Raw genomic sequence first — 20,480 nt, forward strand, 5'->3', positions numbered from 1 at the left:
GCAGAAAGGCCTAAGAGACTCAACTACTTTTCCCAAAGTATTCTTTTCCTAAGGTGAAAATAATTGAGAGCATAAGCAAGCAAAGGTATAAAAATGTCACGACAGAACATAAGCAAACTGCCTATTCCTGTCTACAAACATGCAAAACACTGTTCAAGGAGCATTAAAACTATCACAGTGATAGATACAAGTTGTAAATAACCAAATTACCAATGCTTCTCTAAGAATCATCACTAAATATTTACACTTCCTGAAGATCTATTACAGCTACCAAAGGAACACGAGGGGAAAAAAACCAAACTGAGCAAGACCCCACAGCTCTGAGCACGTGAACAAACAACAAAATCTTTTACAAGCAGATGCCAGAAATGGCACATTGTGCCAGAATATGAGTAACAGCTGGAATGGAATTTTAAAACAGAGTTTTAAAACAATCTTGACAGCGGAGGAAGCAGCTCCACAGCCGCTCCCCCGGGGTCCCGCTCTTACCTGGCTGGCCCTTGCCGGGATGCTGCTGTCCCGCTGCTCCCTGCTGAGGAGGAGGAGGAGGAGGGCTGGCTCCCGCTGCTGCCGTGCCCGGCGCCGGGCCGGGGGCACTCAGAGCCCCGGTGGGCAGTGGCTGCCCCCGCTTTAGGAGCTGCTTCTGTTCCTGCTGGCGGAAGCGGGGAGGCACCTCTCGGGGCAGGTAGCGGGACGCCGCAGGCTGCTGCCCGTTAGCAGACGCGCGCTTGCCATTGCTGCTGTTGGTGAGAGTGCTGGTGGAAGTACTGGTACCGGTACCGGCAGGTTGGGGCTGGCTTAAACTGGTCTTAATAGGTTCTGGCACTAGGGCAAAAGAAAATAATAATCATTGGTTTAGGATCTGGAAAGCTATCAAGTTGGGTTTTTTTTACTGTAACTGGTGAACTGATGTTTTGCAGCCACTGTAAAGTTGGCAGTGTGTTACTTTTTGCGTGGGCTTACTTTCTGTGATGGTACTGGAAGCTTTTATGCCCTACTGAAACAAATCATCTGTATGGTTTAAAACAGGAGAGAGGACAAAAGAAAGCTTTGACAATTCAGTATTGAACAGAATGCTCGTTTAAAGTGTGTGGCATCCTGCTGCACCCACCTTGAGCCCCCAGTGCCTTTTCAGTTCAGCAGTTTTGGGGGTGACATTGCCAATATTAACATCAAATCCAAGGGCCTACAGCCATGATAACAAACATTTTCAGTCTTCTAATAACCTCCCAAAAAAAACAAGCTAAAAGACCTGATCCACGAGCTTATTCAGCACTCACACTTTGGGTTTCTTGCGGTTTTTATCCAAACCTTTGCATCAAACACTCAGGACATCCCAGTCCTCCAGGCATTCATCTGATACCCCCCACAGTAAGCCTGCAATGAGGCAGCCAGGCCACAGCTGGCACGAGTGACCAGCAGCACCAGGTCCCTTTGGGACAGGCAGGAGGGAGCGCTGGGGGACGGCAGCCCTGGCCCCAACCCTCATCTCAGCTGGCAGCAGCTGCCAGAGCTCTTAGGTCACCCAGAGAAACTCTTTGAGCTTCTGGGATGAACAGAACCAAGCACTGCTCCAGCTCATTCACAGTCCCAGAATATGCTGAGTGGGAAGGGACACACAAGGATCATCACCCAGGTGCTGGCCCTGCACAGGACTCTCCCCAGGAGTCACAGCTCGTGCCCAAGAACGCTGTTCAGATGTTGCCTGAACTCTGTCACAGACACTATAAACCCACACTCAGCCTCTCTCCAGGCTCTGACACACCAAGAAAACTGAACAACTTCTACAGCTGCAGCACTGAAAGCACCAAGGGAATGCTGAGGGTGGGTTCAATAGCAAGCAGGAGCTTGACCAAGCAAAAATATGCCAGGAAGTCTGACAGAACCATCAGCACTTCTCCAAGAAGTTTGATTTGGAAGCCTAAAAAATTTCACCTGTGATTCTGTCTGAACAAAAAAGGAACTCTAAGTATATTAAAAATTTTGAAGTACCACTAATACCTGAAGAGCAGATAATAAACTTCTTTAGCTTTTCAAAATATACAATCACCTTTGGAAACAAACTGTTTATCCTTACTTTGAAATTTAAAATGTAGATAGAAAATGTCATAGAATGCAGAATAATTATTTTCAAATACCAAATCTGCATATTCAATATGTATATGAAAACTATTCTGTTTCCACAATACAAATAGATCTGTCGTTCCCATGATAGAAAATAAGTCTGACTTCATTGTAATGGGTTAATTTTAGCTCCTATTGCTTCTGCTACTACTGTTACAGCAATGTAAGCATTTACCTCTACTACCACTACCATCACAGAGACTCCAACATTTACAAACAGGGAGATCTGAAGGACTCAGGATTTCTGCAAAGTCATTTACCACAAGGTTCACCCAGAGCACTGCAGACACAGGCTGATCAACCAAAAATAACCCACCATGGCAGCCAGGGAGGTTCTCCAGCTCAGCTGACAGAGCAGGCACACACCCCCCTGGTGCCAGCAGATGAGAGGGAATGCCAGGGAACAGGAGGAAAAGGACAAGAGAATGGAAACCACTCACTGGCACGATGCCAGCAGAGCTGGGATTTGTCTGGCCCCAAGATTTTCATCAGGAATATTAATTAATTGGATACATATTTTAGAAAGCAAGACAGGAAGCTTTTTACAAACCATTATATTCTCAATATTGTGTATCTATAAATCACATCTGATACTTCCAAAGAGGTGTGTATACAGATTTATTTCTTTTTTAAAAATCACTAATGCAAGTCATAGAATAGACAACACTTTTCACTTTAATATAAACTAACAAAGGTGTTTCATCACAAAGGTGGGGCCAGAGAAACCCATTTTCCCAGCGTTAGGGGCAATGTTCTCTCTACATATCGGAATCACAGATGAGAGAAAAGAACAAAGAAAATCAAAATATCACTGTACTTTAGAATTAAAATATTTCTGCATATTCATGCTACTGTTTTTTCTCTAATCAACACAGCAAAGTAATTTTTATTTTGTACATCAAAATCTCTTTGAAGAGTACTTAAATGGAAGCTCTTGCAAGAATACTATGTCTACAAATCATGATAGCTGGAAAAGAACTGTTTAATTACACCAATGACAGGGAATAAAGCAAGAAGAGTGAACAACATCACATGAATGGGCTTGAGCCCTAAATTCCAGCTTCATACCAGGCTGGAATTTACACTTCAAACACAGCAACAATACTTAGAGATATATATTACAAAGACAATACGACTGTGTTCTAAAAGTCATCCTCAGCAATGTTTAACCAGCAATTTTCACTTGATACACACTGTGAGAAATACCAAATGTTCCAAGTGTCTGCCCTGGATGTCCTAATTACGAATTGCTGTGTGGTATTGGCAATAACAGCATCTTTATAAAGCCTTTAGCTGTTCCCCTCCTGCCACGATGGGTGTCCCTTGCAGAACACACAGGGTGCAAAGGGCTTTCCCCAGGCTGGGCACAAAGGCAGAGCAGCAGGAGCCTCTCTCAGGCAGCTCTTGGGCACTGGGAGCTCTGCCCTTCATCAGCCCCAAGGAGCTGCCAACGCACAGAGAGCCCTGGCAGCCCCCAGGAGCAGCCTGAGCACCCTCTCACCTGCAAGGAATCCGCTGGCACGGCTAATGGCACGTGGGCAGCTGCTGGAGAGCCAGAATTCAAACACAGCTTTATGGCTAAATTTGCCTGAATGCAAAAAAATGGTGTTTAAATCGTGTGGGGGGAAAGGATTTAACACCCAGTGATTTTCATAACCAGCACGTGATTAAAGAGCTAAAGCAAAAACATTTAAGTGGAAAGCCTCTTGCAAAAATACAATTAAAGGCGTAAAATGAAAGCCTTGAGATTGCTTGCTCTTAAGATGTTTGTGATGGGTATCTGCTTACTCTCCATTCCGAGCTGTACATACACTAAACAATGAGCTTGCTTGTAATAATTATCAGTACTTAATGGTATCTAAACTTCTTAATCCAATTTTACCCAAACAAATCCAATAATTACTCCATATGCTTTTTGATGATTACAATCTCGGGAATCCCAACTGCATAAAAAAGTGTTACGAGCAATTGTAGGTGGATTTTATTAATATAATGAATAGGATCAGTCTAACAGATTTCAATTACAACAATAGCTTTTAAGTACATTTCTATGACATAAGGAAAGAACATGCATAAATGAAAGAAACTGGTTAAGCCACATAATACTGATTTATGGCAGCTTTTTCCTTTCATTCACCTCATTAACATTTCCCTGTATTTCAGAATCCCCCACTCCAGCTCTATAAAACTTGCATTTCTAAAGCCTTTGAGGACCAGACATTCCAGAAGAGAAACAGTTAAACCCAGAAATGCATTCTTGGCTGCTACTGTGACAGGATTTATTTACAGCTTCTATTAAACACAGCAGCTCCATTACAAAGTGCTGGATGTGAGGAGAATTTTTGATTATACAATGCCAATGCCTCACTGCGTTAAACATATCATGCCAGTGTATTATTTTTTTCCTTCAGCAATTCGTTCAGGTCATTGTTTGATGGGTTTATGAATTCATTACAGGAAACAGATGGATCCCATAATTCAGAGCTATTCTCCCAGCCAATCATATGGGCAATTTTTTTCCCCATCTTGTTCCCCCCCTCCAAATCAAACTTAATGAAGCCACTTCCTCCACGGCCAGTTCCCTGCACACACACACACACACACTGCAGCACATCCACTGCTGGTTAAAGCTCCCTCCAAAACGCTTTCCAAATGAAGCTGAGGAGCACAATCCCACAGACAGCCCCTCCGAGGTCAAATGGAGCGCCAGGAACTTACCCAAGTCGGGTGGAGACAGCCACAAAACACAGCATTAGAGTGGGCAAAACCACAAGTCCTCATTAGTGAGAAACCCATTTTTATTTGCTCACAGAAGTCTGTTGCGGGAAAAAATTCTTGCCCCCACCCCTACCCCCCCAAATCTACTTTCAAAGGCTGAATTTTCATTTAGCAAATTACCTCCTTTGTCTCCTAAGTGCTGGGATTTGCTATCCACAGTGACATCTGCTGGCAACAGCAAAGGTGCTCAGAACTATTGCATAAAACCCACTTCTAATGTTTTTACACAAAAAATGCCAAATTTTCTGCCTGGATAATCCCATCTCCCAAAATCATGAACTTCTGGGGGAAAAACCCCTGCATTCTAACACCAAGATAATCCTAAAACTTATAATGGCTTTAATAATGTAACCAGAAACTGCTGTTTGACATCAAAGCCCACACTGAGTGATAAAAGTAAAAATATACATGTTATTGTGGCTTTAGAGCTTGTCACCATTTATTTAAAGAAATGCCTTGACTTTGGGCCAATTCCTGATATCATTTATCTAATCTCAGAACAAATAAAGTCTTTTCCTGGTTTAACTTCATTTCCCCTCTCACAGCTGACCATGGTGCAGCTTCTTCTCCTTCCTCTTCCAGACATTTCCTCTCCACTTTCTTCTCTTTTACAACATTTCTTTCCTTAGTCTTTCACCACCTCAGTTCTAAAATCTCATCTATAACCCAGTTCTCACAACAGACTTCTCACTTCTACCAACTTGGACCTTCTACACAGAACTTGATTGATTTCTTTTTTTGACAGCCAGCTGGAAGTCAGAGTAGGAATTAATAGGAAGCTGCAAAGTTCATGGAAAACTTCTAAATCAGTTATTAGGATTTCTCAATGAAGAAAGTCTTACCTTCTTAACTGCTGGCTTTATGCAAAGGTATGAAATAGAGAAGCATTGAGGACTTCATTCCCCACCTCCATTTTGACTCTAAAGGAATGTATCCACAAATCCAGCTGACCCCTGGCTCCTACCCAGCCACTCCTTTGTTCCTTCCTCCCATCAGACCCAGTCATTCACCTCAGTTCAAACAAGTTCTGTCTGTTTGCTCACATTTCCCACCCATGTCCCACCAGCCAAAGCTTGCTCTATATATCTTAACTATGTAATAGCTGCTGAAATGACATTCTTACTTGATATTGTCATAAGCAAAGTGGGGAAATGTGAGCAAAATGTAAAATTGGTTGAAATGTTCTCTGGGAGAATCAATGGCTTGCTGTCAAAACAGAATATGTTTCAGAAGAGATTCCACGGGGACTTGATCCGAGCCTACGCTGTTCAATATTTCGTTAACAGCTGGATGATGGACTAGAGAATATCCTTATTAAATCTGCAAATGACACCAAGATGGGAGAAGGAAGATGGGGGTGGTCAGATCACTGTGACAGGATCAGAGCTCAGCAGAGAGGAACTGGAGAAGTGATGTGACAGAACTGCTACAATTCAATAAGGAAAGTCATGTCATTAGGCATGAGGAATTAAATGCAGAACAGCAAACAACTCACCCCACAGCAGTTCTGCAGAAAAAGAAGCGATGTTTTAGCAGATCACAAACCAAAGAGGAGGAAAAGATAATCAAGAAGCCTGTAAAAAGCCAAGTGGTGGAATGGGATAAACACCCAGCAACCCATCTATTGGAACCTGGCACCACATAGCCTTCCCAGCCTGTACCCACAGCTGAGCATCTCTCCCAGATGGAGCTGGAGCACCTGAAAAGGGCACAAAGGAAATGGGAATCTGGAAATGGGAACTACCACAGCAGGCAGAGGTAAGGGAGCAGTCAGTCTACAAGAAACTGGGAACACAAATTAAGAAAAAATACAAAGAAAGAGGACAAAGTAATTTGCTCCACCCACAGTGAATAAGACAAGACTTGCTGGGTTTAAATGGCAGTCAGGGAGATTTAGACTTACATTTCCAACAATAAGGATGATTAAGGATTATCTGCAGACATGATATAGATTTGGTGATCTTGTCTCAGGGCAAGAGGATGGAATAAATGACCTCTCAAGAACCTTTAGAGCACATTTTCTACCACTCTACATGTAAAACAGAGCTCCAAATCCATCTTACTCAGTTCTCTCACTTCCCTCAGCCATGACAAAGAAATCCTTTTTATCTCAGGTTGATAGACACAGCACTCCCCCCAGCTTGCTGGTTTTTAAATCAGTTTCAGATGCCGCCTTTCTTCACCAGCCCTTGCAGATCCTCTCCATTTTGTTCTTGACCAATGTAAATTTGAAATTGTATCAATCCTGAGTGACATTTTATCCCTTTGCCACTGTGGCAAATCCTCTGTGTAAGCCCAGCAGAGCCCACCCTGAGGCAGAACTTCTGTGCAGCAAAGGGTCAGAGCCCAACTCTATTCACAAACTGAACTTTTTTCTTAAGAGCTGGAGATACTCCTAACAAAAACATAGATTCCTGAATACTTCAGAGCTCAGACACAAGATTTTGTTTCCCTTTCTGGAACAGCATCTACATTTCTTTCTTTCAGATCTGTCAGCAGAGAGGGTGACAAATACTTCTTTTGACAGAAAGATACAAAACCTGTTTTGGGTGACTCAACATGTATTTTTAAGTTTTTTTTTAAATCCTATTCTACATTATTCAGGTTGGTGTCACATGCAGCAATCTTGTGAAGAATACTTGTATTTTTAACAGTTTTGATATTTTCCTCACTGCTTTTCTCCATGTTAGCACTGATCATAATTTTAATTTTAAATTCACAATTAATTAGTTGTGCCATTAAAAATGGTACAGCTAATTAGGTTGATAGGTTGTCATCAACAATAGATTGATAATCCAAAGCAAATATGATGCTCTCCCACTGCAAGCCAAACTCCCTCATGTTTATTGAAAGCTCTGAGTGCACACACATGGGGTTTGCCATCAGCTAATTGATGAGCACAAATTGGACCGTACACATCAGGCCTCAAACTCAGCAGCCCGAGCGAGGAACCAGGACTGTGGGCAATGGAACAGTTAAATTCACAGAGCTGCATTCCTGCAGGACGTGAACTGATAACAGATGGTAACTTTCAAGACTTAACAATTCATCTGTTTCCTCTCAAGCGAGAGTTCTCCAACGGGCAGGCGCTGGCAACTCCAATACCAGCATTAATCATGTACATCTCCCTGCACACAGACCTGCCCAAATGTTACCCCTTGGAAAGCAACAGATAAATAAATAAATTCACCTAACTAGAAGCTGCTCTCTGTCCCGAAGTCTCTGGCATCAGGTCTATTTCTTTTAATACATCACACATTTCACTTGGAATTCAGACTCCCACAAACCCAATTCCCACCTCCAGAGCAAGGCTATTCTAAAGGAAAATAATGAAGCTATTAGAAGTTTTTAATCACTCATATTAATAACTTTAAAAAACAACAGCATTAACAACTGTCTGAGAAGGACAGGAGGGAGATAAGTGTCATTGCTGAGACAAATTAACTGGTGCAGGAAATTACTACTGTAAAATTTAAGTGAGAGGGCAGCTCGGAATTAAGAGAGGGATTCTCACAGCAAGTGGTTAGAAATGCTGGCAGAATATATTCAGGTTTTATAAGACTTTCCTACAGAGTGTTCAGAACTCTTCACAGAGAATTCACATCTTGTATTCCTTCCCAGAGTATTTAGGAACATCTGAACTGCACCAACTAATTGTTTAAAGACCCACTGGGGACACTTAGCAAGTTCTACCCCACCAAGAGGACATGAGAGCATCACAAACACAATGCCAACAATTCAGGAACACAGCAAAGGATGGCAGGAGGCAGCCACGGGCATGTGCTCCCCCCTTCCATCTCCATCTCACCCTCCAAACCCTCCTCACTGTTGCTCCAGGCAAGTTACCCACAGCAGGAACTACACATTAAAAGAGTCAGAGAAGACAGGAAACAGTTTAAAGTTAAATTACACAAAACCAACACTATCATCACCACAAGTGCCAGTGGGAAAATTCAAGCATATAATAACAGATTAAATAACTTCATACAGAGCCACAGAAGTCTGGGCAGACCCAGGAAGTGAATCCTTCAATTTTAAACTGTGTGCATTTAATCTCATTAGGCAATGTTTTACACAGTTTTCGTATGCAAAAGAATTTTTTAAAAACAAATTTGCAAATGGCACAGCCATCACACCAGACGTGTTCTTCCTCCTTTCCACAGATCACTTCCAGGCACAGACTGAGGAGTAAATATTCTTTACAGCAGAAACCCAATCGTTAAGCCACGCACACAAACAGATAAATATGCAAAATCCCAGTCAATAGTACATTCCTAAGAAATTGAAAATGAGGATAGCCTCAAGTATCCACTGATTTACTGGATATAAGAGCCTGAAATTTCCTTCACCTTGAACAGTGATGGATCAACAGGTACAGCCCACTCTCCAGCTGGGGCTTGAAGAGTGAATCCCAGTGTAAATGCTTCCAGTTTCATCCAGGTGTGGTTGGGTACTGTAAAGATATTCCATATCGCCATCATTTCTATCTGGGGCTGCCTCTACAGAAATCACTCAGTGCTGGCACACAGTGCACAGATTGTATCACACTTGGGATTTGTGCTGTACCCACAGTCTGTCCATGCAGGGTGGATGTTCCTGGAGTTTCAGGGTGTCCCAGGGCATAGTCAGTGCTGTCATCCCACTCAGAACAACTGTAAATACTAAGCACTCATGCTAGAGCAGGTACAACCTCATTTTCCAGTGTTTTGACATTTGAGCTGGAAAGGAGGTAAGGGCTCTCTGGTTGTTTTCTGGAATGCCTGGAAATTGCCAGTGTGTATTTATGGATCAATATTCTAATGTGGATACAGAGATCAATGTGTGCAGGACAGCTCTGAGCTGCCAGCTGTGCGGGCAGCCTGTGGGATTTTGTGTGCCCAAAATCAGTGTCCAGGGACCTCCAGGGCTGGAGAGTGTGAACACCCTGGGCCCAACAGCCCAGACACATCACATCACTACACACAGACACGTTTTTCTCCTGAAAACCAGAAACAGAGCTCCTCCAGGTATTCCATTTCTGCTTTGGAGAAGAAGGCTGCACTGCTATTTACCTCCTCTCAGACATGCCCAGGGAAGCACGCTGTGGCTGCCTGCAGGTGACAGGGCTGCTGCTCAGCCAGGAAGGGTAATGCTGCCTGACACTGCTGTGCTGCTGGAATCATGGGACTGGGCACACATGTCACACTGACTAAAGCCTTGTGCAAACACAAAGCCTTGGCCCTCCTGTCATGGACATTTATGGTACCAAATGAATATTTTATGTGTGACACTAAAATAGCAACGAATTTGTGAGCAACCAGGCCTCTGCAATTCTGGCATAACCCTTCCAGTTCACATTCTATCTCAAAAGAAGACTTAATATGTTTATACTACAGCTCTAAAGATAGTGTAGAGTTATCTGAGTTATCATTTTAAATCAATCAGCAGGAAAAACTGAAGCAGAGCCAACAGAGTGTCCAGCACGGACCAGCTTCCCCCATTCCTGGGCAGTGTGGATTTATTCCAAGTTCCAGCCAGCATCACCCTGAGAAATTGTGCATGAAGCCAACTCAATCAAAGGTGAACCTGAAATATTTTGGCCGTAGATGTTAAAAACTTGTGTCCTTATTAGGATAACTGAAGATGTGCTCATTTATATTTCACCAAATCATTTTGAAAATCGTAGTTTTGAGCGAGTTGGTCTTTAACATACAGAACCCATAGGGACATCACTATCACTTTAGGGGACTGTACTTACAAAATTTCACAGATTTTCTATCACAAGAACCTGTTTGGGGTTCTACATCCTTCTTTGGATGCAGTTCTTAGCATTTGAAAGACGTAAAAATGTCATTCTTGCCTTCAGAAAGGAGCAGCTGTGAAGAACGTGAAGACCAAAATGAAGGGTGATCCCTTTATTCAGCTAAACCAAATTAAAGTTGTGCTCTAGAGACAAAACAAATGAATGTTTAAGTCCTGCAGTGGGGACGGAGGAAGAAAATACACTGAACTTAAAAATCCTATTTCAGATTTTTTAATACTTCCTTTTAAACCTAAAAATGACATTTCATATGCAATAGTGTTTTTCTGAATGACCTTCTTAATGCTGGCCTCTTTCCTGGAAGGTTTTTGTTTGGAGCTCCCTACCTGACAGTCAGACCTGGAGAGTCTGAAGCAAACTCTTCATTTTTGATTCAATACCAAATCTGAAGCAAACTCTTGATTAATTCAGTTTAAGCTGAACAGATTTTTTATGTCTCCAGTGCCATTGTGCATAATATGAAAATCAGGATTTAAATTATTCAAAAACGTGAAGAAAGCAGTTCCAGACCTTCTCCTATTCAGGTTCTTCAGGAGAATTTCTTTAAGAAAAGCAGCCTAAAACCTGATGGGGATTGAGCAATCATTTCCCTGCAGATAAGGTGGAACCAAAGAAAACCCAAAGTGAGTTGATTTGTTGAGGACATTCTGCAGGACCCAGGGAAGCTGTTCCTGGGATTCCAGCACCCACCCTGAGCAGGAAGGAGAGACCCAGAGGATCCATCCCGTGTTTGCAGCGGGGTTCTTGTCCCAGTGACAGCCCTGGGTGATCGGGCTGTCACCATAGCAACTTTCACCAAGAACTCACAATGCACCCAAACGAACTCCGAGCTAAATTAACTTATTGCATGTCACCAGTGAGAAATGACTGTTCAGAGGTAATTTTCTGTACTAATATGTAATAGAGTTAACTCTCTAAATTGAATTAAATTAATTAAATGCCACTCCCAGTAAATCAGATTCTATTACATGAATGTTAAAAGAAATTAAAGATGTTTTAATAAAGATTACTAATAATAACTTAATATTATTACTTCATTTTAATTCAAAAATTCTGCTCAGTTTATTTTAGACACATGTCTTCCCCTCACTAGGAAGGAATACCTAATTAGTCCACATGCATTACACACAGTTATTTCATAGGAATGGGCTTAGACTTAGCTAAAAGAAGTAACATCAGCATTTTAAGAAGAAATACAGCTTGGTTTAAGAAGTGACAACCAAAGGTTCTTCCTCCCCTCACACAATGGGTGAATTCCACACTTTCAATGAGTGTGTCCAGTTTCCAGAGAGTTTCCTTTCTGCTTTTTGCAGAAAAAAAATGAAAATGTCTTGCAGTAAAGACAACTGGCAACCAAGAGGAAAATACCCTGTCTGCCTAGGCAGGGTACAAAAATAACAGCCCTTCAATGGCTTTGCAGATCTATCTAACAATGCATTATTAAGTTTGTTTTTTAAAGTAAATTCTTGCACTTTGGAAGACTGGCAATTGGGAGGCAACTCTAAGATGCTCCCAGTTGCTCCATGTAAATAAAAAGTTAAATTTGCCAGCTGATGGTGTTTGTGTTGTCCCTATGATCCCGACTTTAACTCCTAACACACCAAGACACTTTGGGCAAAAATGGGGGCTATTTAACAATAATCACTTCTCAGAATTACAAAGCACATGATTCTGTTTTACCCATTATTTAGTTTTCAGGAAGAAGCTGTGTTTGTGCTGAGGAGGCAGCTGGTGACAGCAGAGGGAGCACAAGGAGCTGTCACATCTGCCACTGGCCACAGGGTGACAATGATGTCAGCCCCGAGCACCAGCTCAGCTCAACACCCAGAGGAAAGGCAGCACTGCCTTTAAAAGAAATGGTCAATGAGGATTAAAACACTCCCTGAATCTCCAGCAGATGTGAGTTAAGGCTGTGACAACCTTGGGGTGGAACAAGATGAGCTTCAACATCCCACCTATATGCCAGGTATCAGTAAAATGGGATTATGGATTTAGGTGTTCAATGTTATTACATATCTAAGTTGTTATCCACAGATTTTAATTTAGAATTAGATTTTTTTAAAGTCATAGTAGCCATAATAAGGCACCAAATCACAGTATTCCACAGATCTTTCCTGAGAAGGAAGAGCTGAACAACTGAGGAGGCTGAAGGCGACCTCTCATTTGATTTCTCACAGTGATCACTGGAGAAGATTAGATATAACTATACAACAAAGGAAAAAATTAAATTATTACTCTTGGAAACTGGCAGCAAGATATGGAAGCTGTAGCAAGATATAAATTATGATGGAGCCTATGCCAGAAAGGTGGCACTGAGCACTTTATTTTCTTCCTGTTTCACTCTGAAGACTTTCTCCTGTTGAGAAAGGAAATGCTAGGTGCTGAAATGCAGGAAAGAGCTGCCAGTGCAGGACAGGACAGCCTGACATCCCCAACACCTGCAGGAAGGTTCTCATGGTTTGTCAATCAAGCCTAAACAACTGCAAACTTTAAGGAAATTAAAGCAAGGAATATATTTAAATGTATACTTGAGGGGACTACCTGCAGAGGGAAAATGGGAAGCCATTGAACAGGAGAAATGGGGAGTGAAGAAGAAACTGCACATTTTCAAATCGAGGTCTTTAAAGAATAAGGTATCTGAAACTTGGGATAAATCTTCTCACAGCAAGCTGAGTTTAGGGAGAGAAAAGTGAAAGAGAAGAATTAGCACTGCTCTGAACAGCCTGGATTACAGAGCTGTGTAAAGGGGTGAGCCTGGAAGGCACAGAAAATAAATCAGCCTTAGGTTTTATTTGTAAACAGCAGCAGGTTACTGTCCACAGATTAACTCAAAGGCTACTTAACTCTCCAATGACAGTGTGCTGGTTTTGGCTGGGACAGAGTTCATTTTCTTGCAGTAGCTGCTGTGGGGCTGTGGTTTGGATTTGGTGTTTTCATTACTCACAGAGAGCCAAGGTCTGCTCTGCTCCTCACCCCACGCTGCCTGCCAGGAGGCTGGGGGGACACGAGGAGCTGGGAGGGGACACATCCAGGACCTGACCCCAGCTGACCCCAGGGAATATTCCACTCCAGATGGTGCCATGATCACCATATAAAGCAGGGGGAGAAGGAGAAAGATGGGGATGTTTGGAGCGATGGTGTTTGTGTTCCCTGTGATGAAGCCCTGCTGTCAGGGATGGCTGAACACCTGTCTGCCAGGGAAAGTGGGGAATCAACTCCCTGTTTTGCTTTGCCTGTGTGTGTCTTTTGCTTTACTTATTAAACTATTTTTATCTCAACCCACGAGTTTTCTCACTTTTATTCCTTCAATTCTCTCGGCATCCTGCCAGGGGGGAGTGAGTGAGTGAGGGACTGAGCTCCTGCCTGGGGCTAAACCACATACAGATACTGAATTTAAAAAATAATTCTGCACTAACTGGAAGGACTTCCAAAGAAGAAAAACATGAATTATTATGGTTTGGAAACACTAGCACAACGGAAAACTGTCTGATCTGTTAAGTAAAAAACAGGAGACACACAAAGGCCTCTGCAGTGGAAGGGAAGATCAGCCCTCCTGGGCCAAGCAGCCAACAAAGAAGGGGCTTAAGTAATAGGAAAGACTTTTAGGCTGAATATGAGGATGTCTTTCCAACAATAATCAAAACATCTTTCAGGAACATTCTGTTGGGCCTGTCAGAGAGGGGAGAGGAGTTAAGACCATCCCTTTTTGCTCATCTTATGGGATATATCTAGTCCTGTGATAGTAAGACCTCAAGGTGGCATTTGAATTTTTAATGGAGTTGAAGAATCATCAGTTCTCTAGATGAGTAACTCATGTGCTTCCAAACAGTTCATGAGAGCCTGTCTGGCCTCCTTAAGTTGAAAAGTCTGGCTGGCTTCATAAAAACTGAGAAAAAAAAAAGACAGCAACAGCACCCAAATCAGAAAATATGCCTGAAATATTAAGAGCATCCTGGTAACAAGAGGTAGGCCCTCAGGAGACTCTGATAAAACAGAGAATAACTTCTGTTAGCATGGGAAGAGGCCACCAGGAGCCTGAGTCACACCAAGTCCAGCTGTTCCCATTGGGCAGGCAATAATAACAGAGGGTGCCGTGCCCGGGGCAGCTGAGGAGCATCCGAGGCATTCGCTGTTAAACACAGGTCCCACAAGAGAGCTGAGCATGAGCCACTGCTGCCAGCCCACAGGGGCAGGATGCCTGCAGGGAGAATCACCTCCTCCCCGGATCCTAATGCACTCTGCACTGCCTGAACCAGTTCAGGAATAACCTGAAGGATCAGGTGCACGATGAACACCCGAGCAGAAGCTTTGGAGCATTAACCAGAATGTGAGCTGGTTAAACAGACGTTTTAAGTAGTCGTGTAGGATTTGTAAAGTATGGGCTACCACCTTTAACAACTCAGGAAAAACATTAAAATAATCTAACAAAACACAGGGAAGCCAAGGGTTCTCAGAGTAGAGGAATGTCAACACCAGACAGTCAACAAGAGAACACAAGGTCCCTCAGGCCAAACGCTTCACACACAGTGTAAAAGAATCAAAACCACGTTTTCATTCTCTTCCTTTTCCCAGGATAATCCTCTTCAGCATTTGCACAGTAACTATTCCAGGAGCATGCACTAGTGTTACAGTTCAAAGTGGATTTCATCCTTCCCTAGGAAGGGATCAGGTAACCTTAGAAACCCAGCGTGTATCTCAAAACAATCATTACCAAAGTGAGCCAATACATTTCCTGATGAACCTCTCCTTCAGCTCACAGTGTGCAGATCTTATCAACATTATATTTATATGCCTTACAAGCCTCCTCCAGGTAGCAAGATGATAATCTAATAATGGAAAGTGGTCAGCACACTGCAGATAAATCAAAGATGATAGGTCATTTTTTCATGGGAAACTGTTAGCTGCCCTCTCCATGAAAACCTGCGTGAGCCAGGCCTCAAGACAGAGAAGAAACTGTTTTTGTGGACATGTTTCTTTGAAAGATGAATAAAAGTGAGAAACAGACTTTAGTTCAGAAAGTAAAGGGAGAAAGAAGCATGCTGATGAACAGGTGAGCTGTGCTATAAAGTCACTTCCAAGGAAACAAATCTCAGACTCTGCTGGGTGGGGAGGAGATGTGGGATGGGTGTTTGGTGCTATCAGTAATACAAAAGTGGCATCTCACAAAGGGAATAGCGGGGCATATATGCTCTGATGGAGGGCAAATATCACACAACATTTTATTTATAATTGGAAAACACTTACTTTATAAGCAGATTGACAGAAGAATAGAGCATCTGCCAATGTCTGAGGTGCTGCAATGCCAAAAGAGGAGCAGTTTGACCATTTCACAGCCCACATACTCCACACACTGTGCTGGGGAACAGCAGCAAGGAGCAGAGCACCCTCTGTGGGCAGATAAACACCCATAACCCAGCGTGCAGTTTGATCATAAGCAACACCATTACCATTGTGCAGCTGGGTTAAAGTTTATCTTCTAAAATATCCAGTTGTCAACAACTGTATGGGTGGTTTTGTTGCTGAGCAAGCAAACTGGGATTTATCTGAGAGCACTTCCCACTGAGGGGCATCCTGACAATTAGTCTAGAGCAGAAAAGCCTGGCTAGTCTTGTCCTGTCTGTGCTTACTCTCTCTTCAAAGGGTATTCTTGGAGACATAATGTCCCAGGCTACAAATGCATTTAACAATGGCCAGTGTAAAGAGAAATCTGATCATGCACATGTTGTCCTGCTGCCTTCAAGCAGGGCATCAATCCTAACAAGCTGGAGCATTTGAAAAGTGTCTTGTGTTGGAAAGCTCCATTTCTATCTAATTCTACAGCTAACTATTTACAGGTCAGGCTCTAGCCATCCTCAACCTGATAAACCCGTATCATTCCTAACTGAGGAAACAGAAACAGAAATATCTGTCTGTATTTATATTATGAGCACATGCCTGAATCTGTGTAACAGCCAACTACAACAGACCATCCCTAAGGAGAATAAAAAGTACCTGAGGAGCACCAGGTACTTTGAGCCTTTACCTACTTTTCCATTCCCAGATGGGGAATCTGCAAAGCTGACAAGGCAAGCACTGACCAGGACTGGAGGTGCTTTACTGGAGCAAGGCAGCAGCAACTCCAGACAAGGACATTAAACTGAGGGTCCTGTAAATCCAGCTCAGGCTTGGAGCACATTAGGAATAACATGTTTCATGGTTACTCTTTTATTTTCAAGTAACACTAGAGTTACAAGTTTGTTTTTCTTTAAGAGATAAATGTTTTTCCCAAAATCCTGTACTAATTGTTTTGGTGTGTTGTTGTCTGAAAAGAGCATTTCTTTGAAAGCTGGGGAATCTACAGCTTCCAAGATATTCAGAACATTTCTTGTACTTGTGAGAGCAAAAAGCCTATTAAATATCACTGAACTACTGCCTGTCACAGTCACTCTACTTGAAAGAAAAGCAGGTATGAAACCAAAGTTTTTTCTCTAGTATTTAACTCTAACTCTCACAGCTCATCCTTCTTGCTTCGTCTCCTTGACTATGCAAAATTGCTCCTCTTGTCTGCTCCAATCTTTTTGCATTTTCTACTCCTCTTCACCCAGTACTGGACTCACAAATTACCTCCATCCTCTATTCTGTGCAGGCTGTAAAATGGTAATTACTGCTCTATCAGAGAAGTGATATCTCAGTGGGTTTTATGAACAAATTCATGTTTGTTTAAAGATACTTATAATAGCAAAACACCCCCCTGATAACGTTTATCAAAAAGAAAACATTTTTGTGTTACAAAGCCTTAACGTATGGCCACAGGTTATCATTAAGTTATCAAGTGACTGCATATTAAGATCTAATTGAAGAACTTATTGCAGTGCTCCCCCTCCTTCTGCAATGATGATTTATGGCACATTTTGTCACTACAATGTGCAGCAGTTCAGTACAAACACAGCACTTAACTAACAAGATGACAGAGGCAGATATTCAAGCACAAGCTATAAATACTCAAATGAGTCAGAGGTTGTAAATCTGTTGTAAATCATACCTGATTTGTAGGCTGGAACACATTTTCTAATCTTATGGAAAAAGCCTCTGCTGGTTCCTACAGTAATATGACATGAACCAGAAAAACTCAAGACTTTTCTTTTTAAAAAAGACTGATTGTGTTACACACTGTCATAATTCTACTTAAAGTCCTGATGAGATTCTCTAAAAAGTTTCATTATCTTTTTTCCTATGGAACTACCACTAAACATCAGTAACATTTACCACAGCCAGAAGGAGCACATTATCAATATACACAAACTTCAATTCTGTATGAGAAGAATGGAGGTTACAGGGAGGTGATTCACACACACACAAGCACAGGCAGAGAACATTCTAACAGCCCATTTGGGCAGGGTAAGTAAAGAATCAATTTTAAAATATGCAATAATCTATATGGCTGGTTTGGAAATGAAAATAACCCAGCTTTGGAAACAGGTATGCTGCTGCTCCTGTCATCCCAACAGAAATGCCAGAGCAGGGGATGGGATCTCAGATATTTTCATCCATTCTTTTTCTTCCTTTTAACTCCCCTTTCTAATAGAGTGGGCCATGCTCCTCCAGGTAAAATATACAGCACTGCTTGTGGGACAACAGATAACCTGAAGGATGTATGCCAACAAACTGTTAAATGTTTTCTGTTCAGTCCCCCAAAATAAAACATATGAATGCATAAACCTTGGCAGAATAATCTCCCAGGCTGCAGACAACCTCCCTGACTCTGCGAGCTGCATATTAAAATCATCACACTCTGAGGAGTCCCAGGGCACACAGCCCAGACAGCCTGGGGGAGGGGACAGCTCCACAACAGACCACAGATGGAAGGGAATGATGCTCAGCTCAGGAGCCACTGCACCACTGGAACAGAGGATGGGCACTGCTGGACAGCCTGCTGGATCCCAGGATCACTGCAGCCACTCCAGCTTCTGCAATCCTGCTTCATCATCCCCCAGCAGTGAGCTGAAATTCCAATTTTCCCCTTGGAAAACCCACCGCTCCCTTCCTGCTCCCATGCCATGAACATGCCAGACAGACCTACAAGGATCATGGAGGCAGACTGGCCATCTCTGCTGTACAGTAAAAGGATAAAAATATTTTCCAGCTAACATTTCTAATCAAAATATTTACCAAAATACTTTCTATGTTAGACTAACTGTGGTATATAGACTTGACTTTTTTTGCTTCCCTGTTTACATATTTAGCACTTACCTTTATTGCAGATAATGCTGGAGGGTTGGATGGATACTTTGCCTTTCAATTACCAGGGTAGATGTTTGAGTAACAAACCACTTGAGCTATTTTATATCAGCTTTAGACAAATGCATTCAGCTGAGGTGGGAGTGAAGCAGGCAAGGAACTGATCACCTGTGCTGACTAAACCTGCAGGAGGATGGCTAGAAGAGAAGCAGGCAGCAAAACACACCCTGATAATATTCATGACAATCACAGCTCCCTTAAAGCCCCTGTAGTTATTAAATAACAGCCATTCCCATACTAGTGACCCTTTACCATACAGAACAGAATTCACAATTACAGCTGAATGTTTTCATTAGAAAAGCCTTTTTACACAAAGTTTCTTGATCAAGTGCACATAAACTGGCAAGAGTTTACATATGTAAAATAAACACTAATAGCCTGTGCTCAATAGTCCTCCTCTCAAAAAAATTACCATAAAAGAACAACAACTTGAATGTGCAATAAAAACCTGCTCATTTCCCACCTCATCTAATTCTGCAGTGCTTCTCTCAAGCTGAACAGGAAGACTACTTTCATTTGTTTTCAAGTAATTGAGAAACATTTCAGGTCTTTATCAGCCCTCCAATCTTTCTTCCTTTCACACATTCCCTAGAATTGTTGCCAACAGGGTATTTATAAAAGATCCAGCCTCACAAAAATACTCAGGCAAACAATGCTGCAGGGAAAAAAAATAGAAACTGAAGGAGCTGTTATGTAGAGAAGACTTAAAGGGTTGGATCATTGTTTAAACAGAAAAAATAATTTGTTTCAGTGGATGCAAGAGCTGTGTGAGGGAGCATTTCCTAGCCCTGGACTCCAGCAGCAGCCACATACCTTTCCCCTAAGGGTGGAAATGTGTGTTTATTTTGGAAGGGGTTTGTGCTCCACATCACAAATGGAAACATTCAGCTGGGGCTGAGGCCTCAGAGCAAGACTGAACTGACAACACACCACAAACACACCCCCACAGGAAACCTCCTTCCTCTTCCCTTCTCTTTCCTGAGGCCTCACCAGCAGCAACTGAACCTGCAGCAGCCCAGATCCGCTCAGAGCTACATGTACAAAACACATGAGCTCATTACTGGCCAGGACAGCAAATCCACACCTCTGTGACAGACAAATCCATTAAAAACCTACTATTAATTAAAAAGAATTAGACCTTGATCACAGGTTTCTAGCACAGATGAAACCAACCCAAAGGGCAAACCCTCCCTCCCTCTCAAGCCGCACCACCTGGCCCTTGTTACCCACTTCAGCACAGAGCCTTCTCCTCCACAAACACTGCTGAGAGCAAACAAGGGACTGTACAAACACCCTGCCCAGGCTGAAAAACAAACTGAAAAACCCTTCCACATCCCATCTGCACTTGTATGATTTCTTTTTCTCCACTAAGACCCAAGTGGTGCAAGCACCTCTCACTGCCATGGCAACCCAGTTGCAGAACTCGGTGACACACACATGAAATTAAGCAATTTATTTTAAAGTTACCACAAGCAGCTCCATTAAGTCATATTTATAAAGA

The 20,480-nt window shown here is 42.4% G+C and overlaps 1 protein-coding gene across 11 annotated transcripts in view; it reads right to left on the reverse strand.

The window, feature by feature from the left end:
* TNRC6C (trinucleotide repeat containing adaptor 6C) overlaps positions 1–20,480 on the reverse strand; it is a 95,783-nt gene that overhangs the window by 51,628 nt on the left and 23,675 nt on the right. For all 11 annotated transcript variants that reach the window (XM_058852147.1, XM_058852140.1, XM_058852141.1 and 8 more), the window contains exon 4: positions 490–825. In XM_058852147.1, coding sequence (XP_058708130.1) covers positions 490–825 — 336 coding nt within the window. The remainder of the gene's footprint in view (positions 1–489; positions 826–20,480) is intronic.

This window comes from Poecile atricapillus, chromosome 17 (genome assembly GCF_030490865.1).
Source record: "Poecile atricapillus isolate bPoeAtr1 chromosome 17, bPoeAtr1.hap1, whole genome shotgun sequence".
In the NCBI taxonomy this organism is placed as follows: Eukaryota; Metazoa; Chordata; class Aves; order Passeriformes; family Paridae; genus Poecile; species Poecile atricapillus.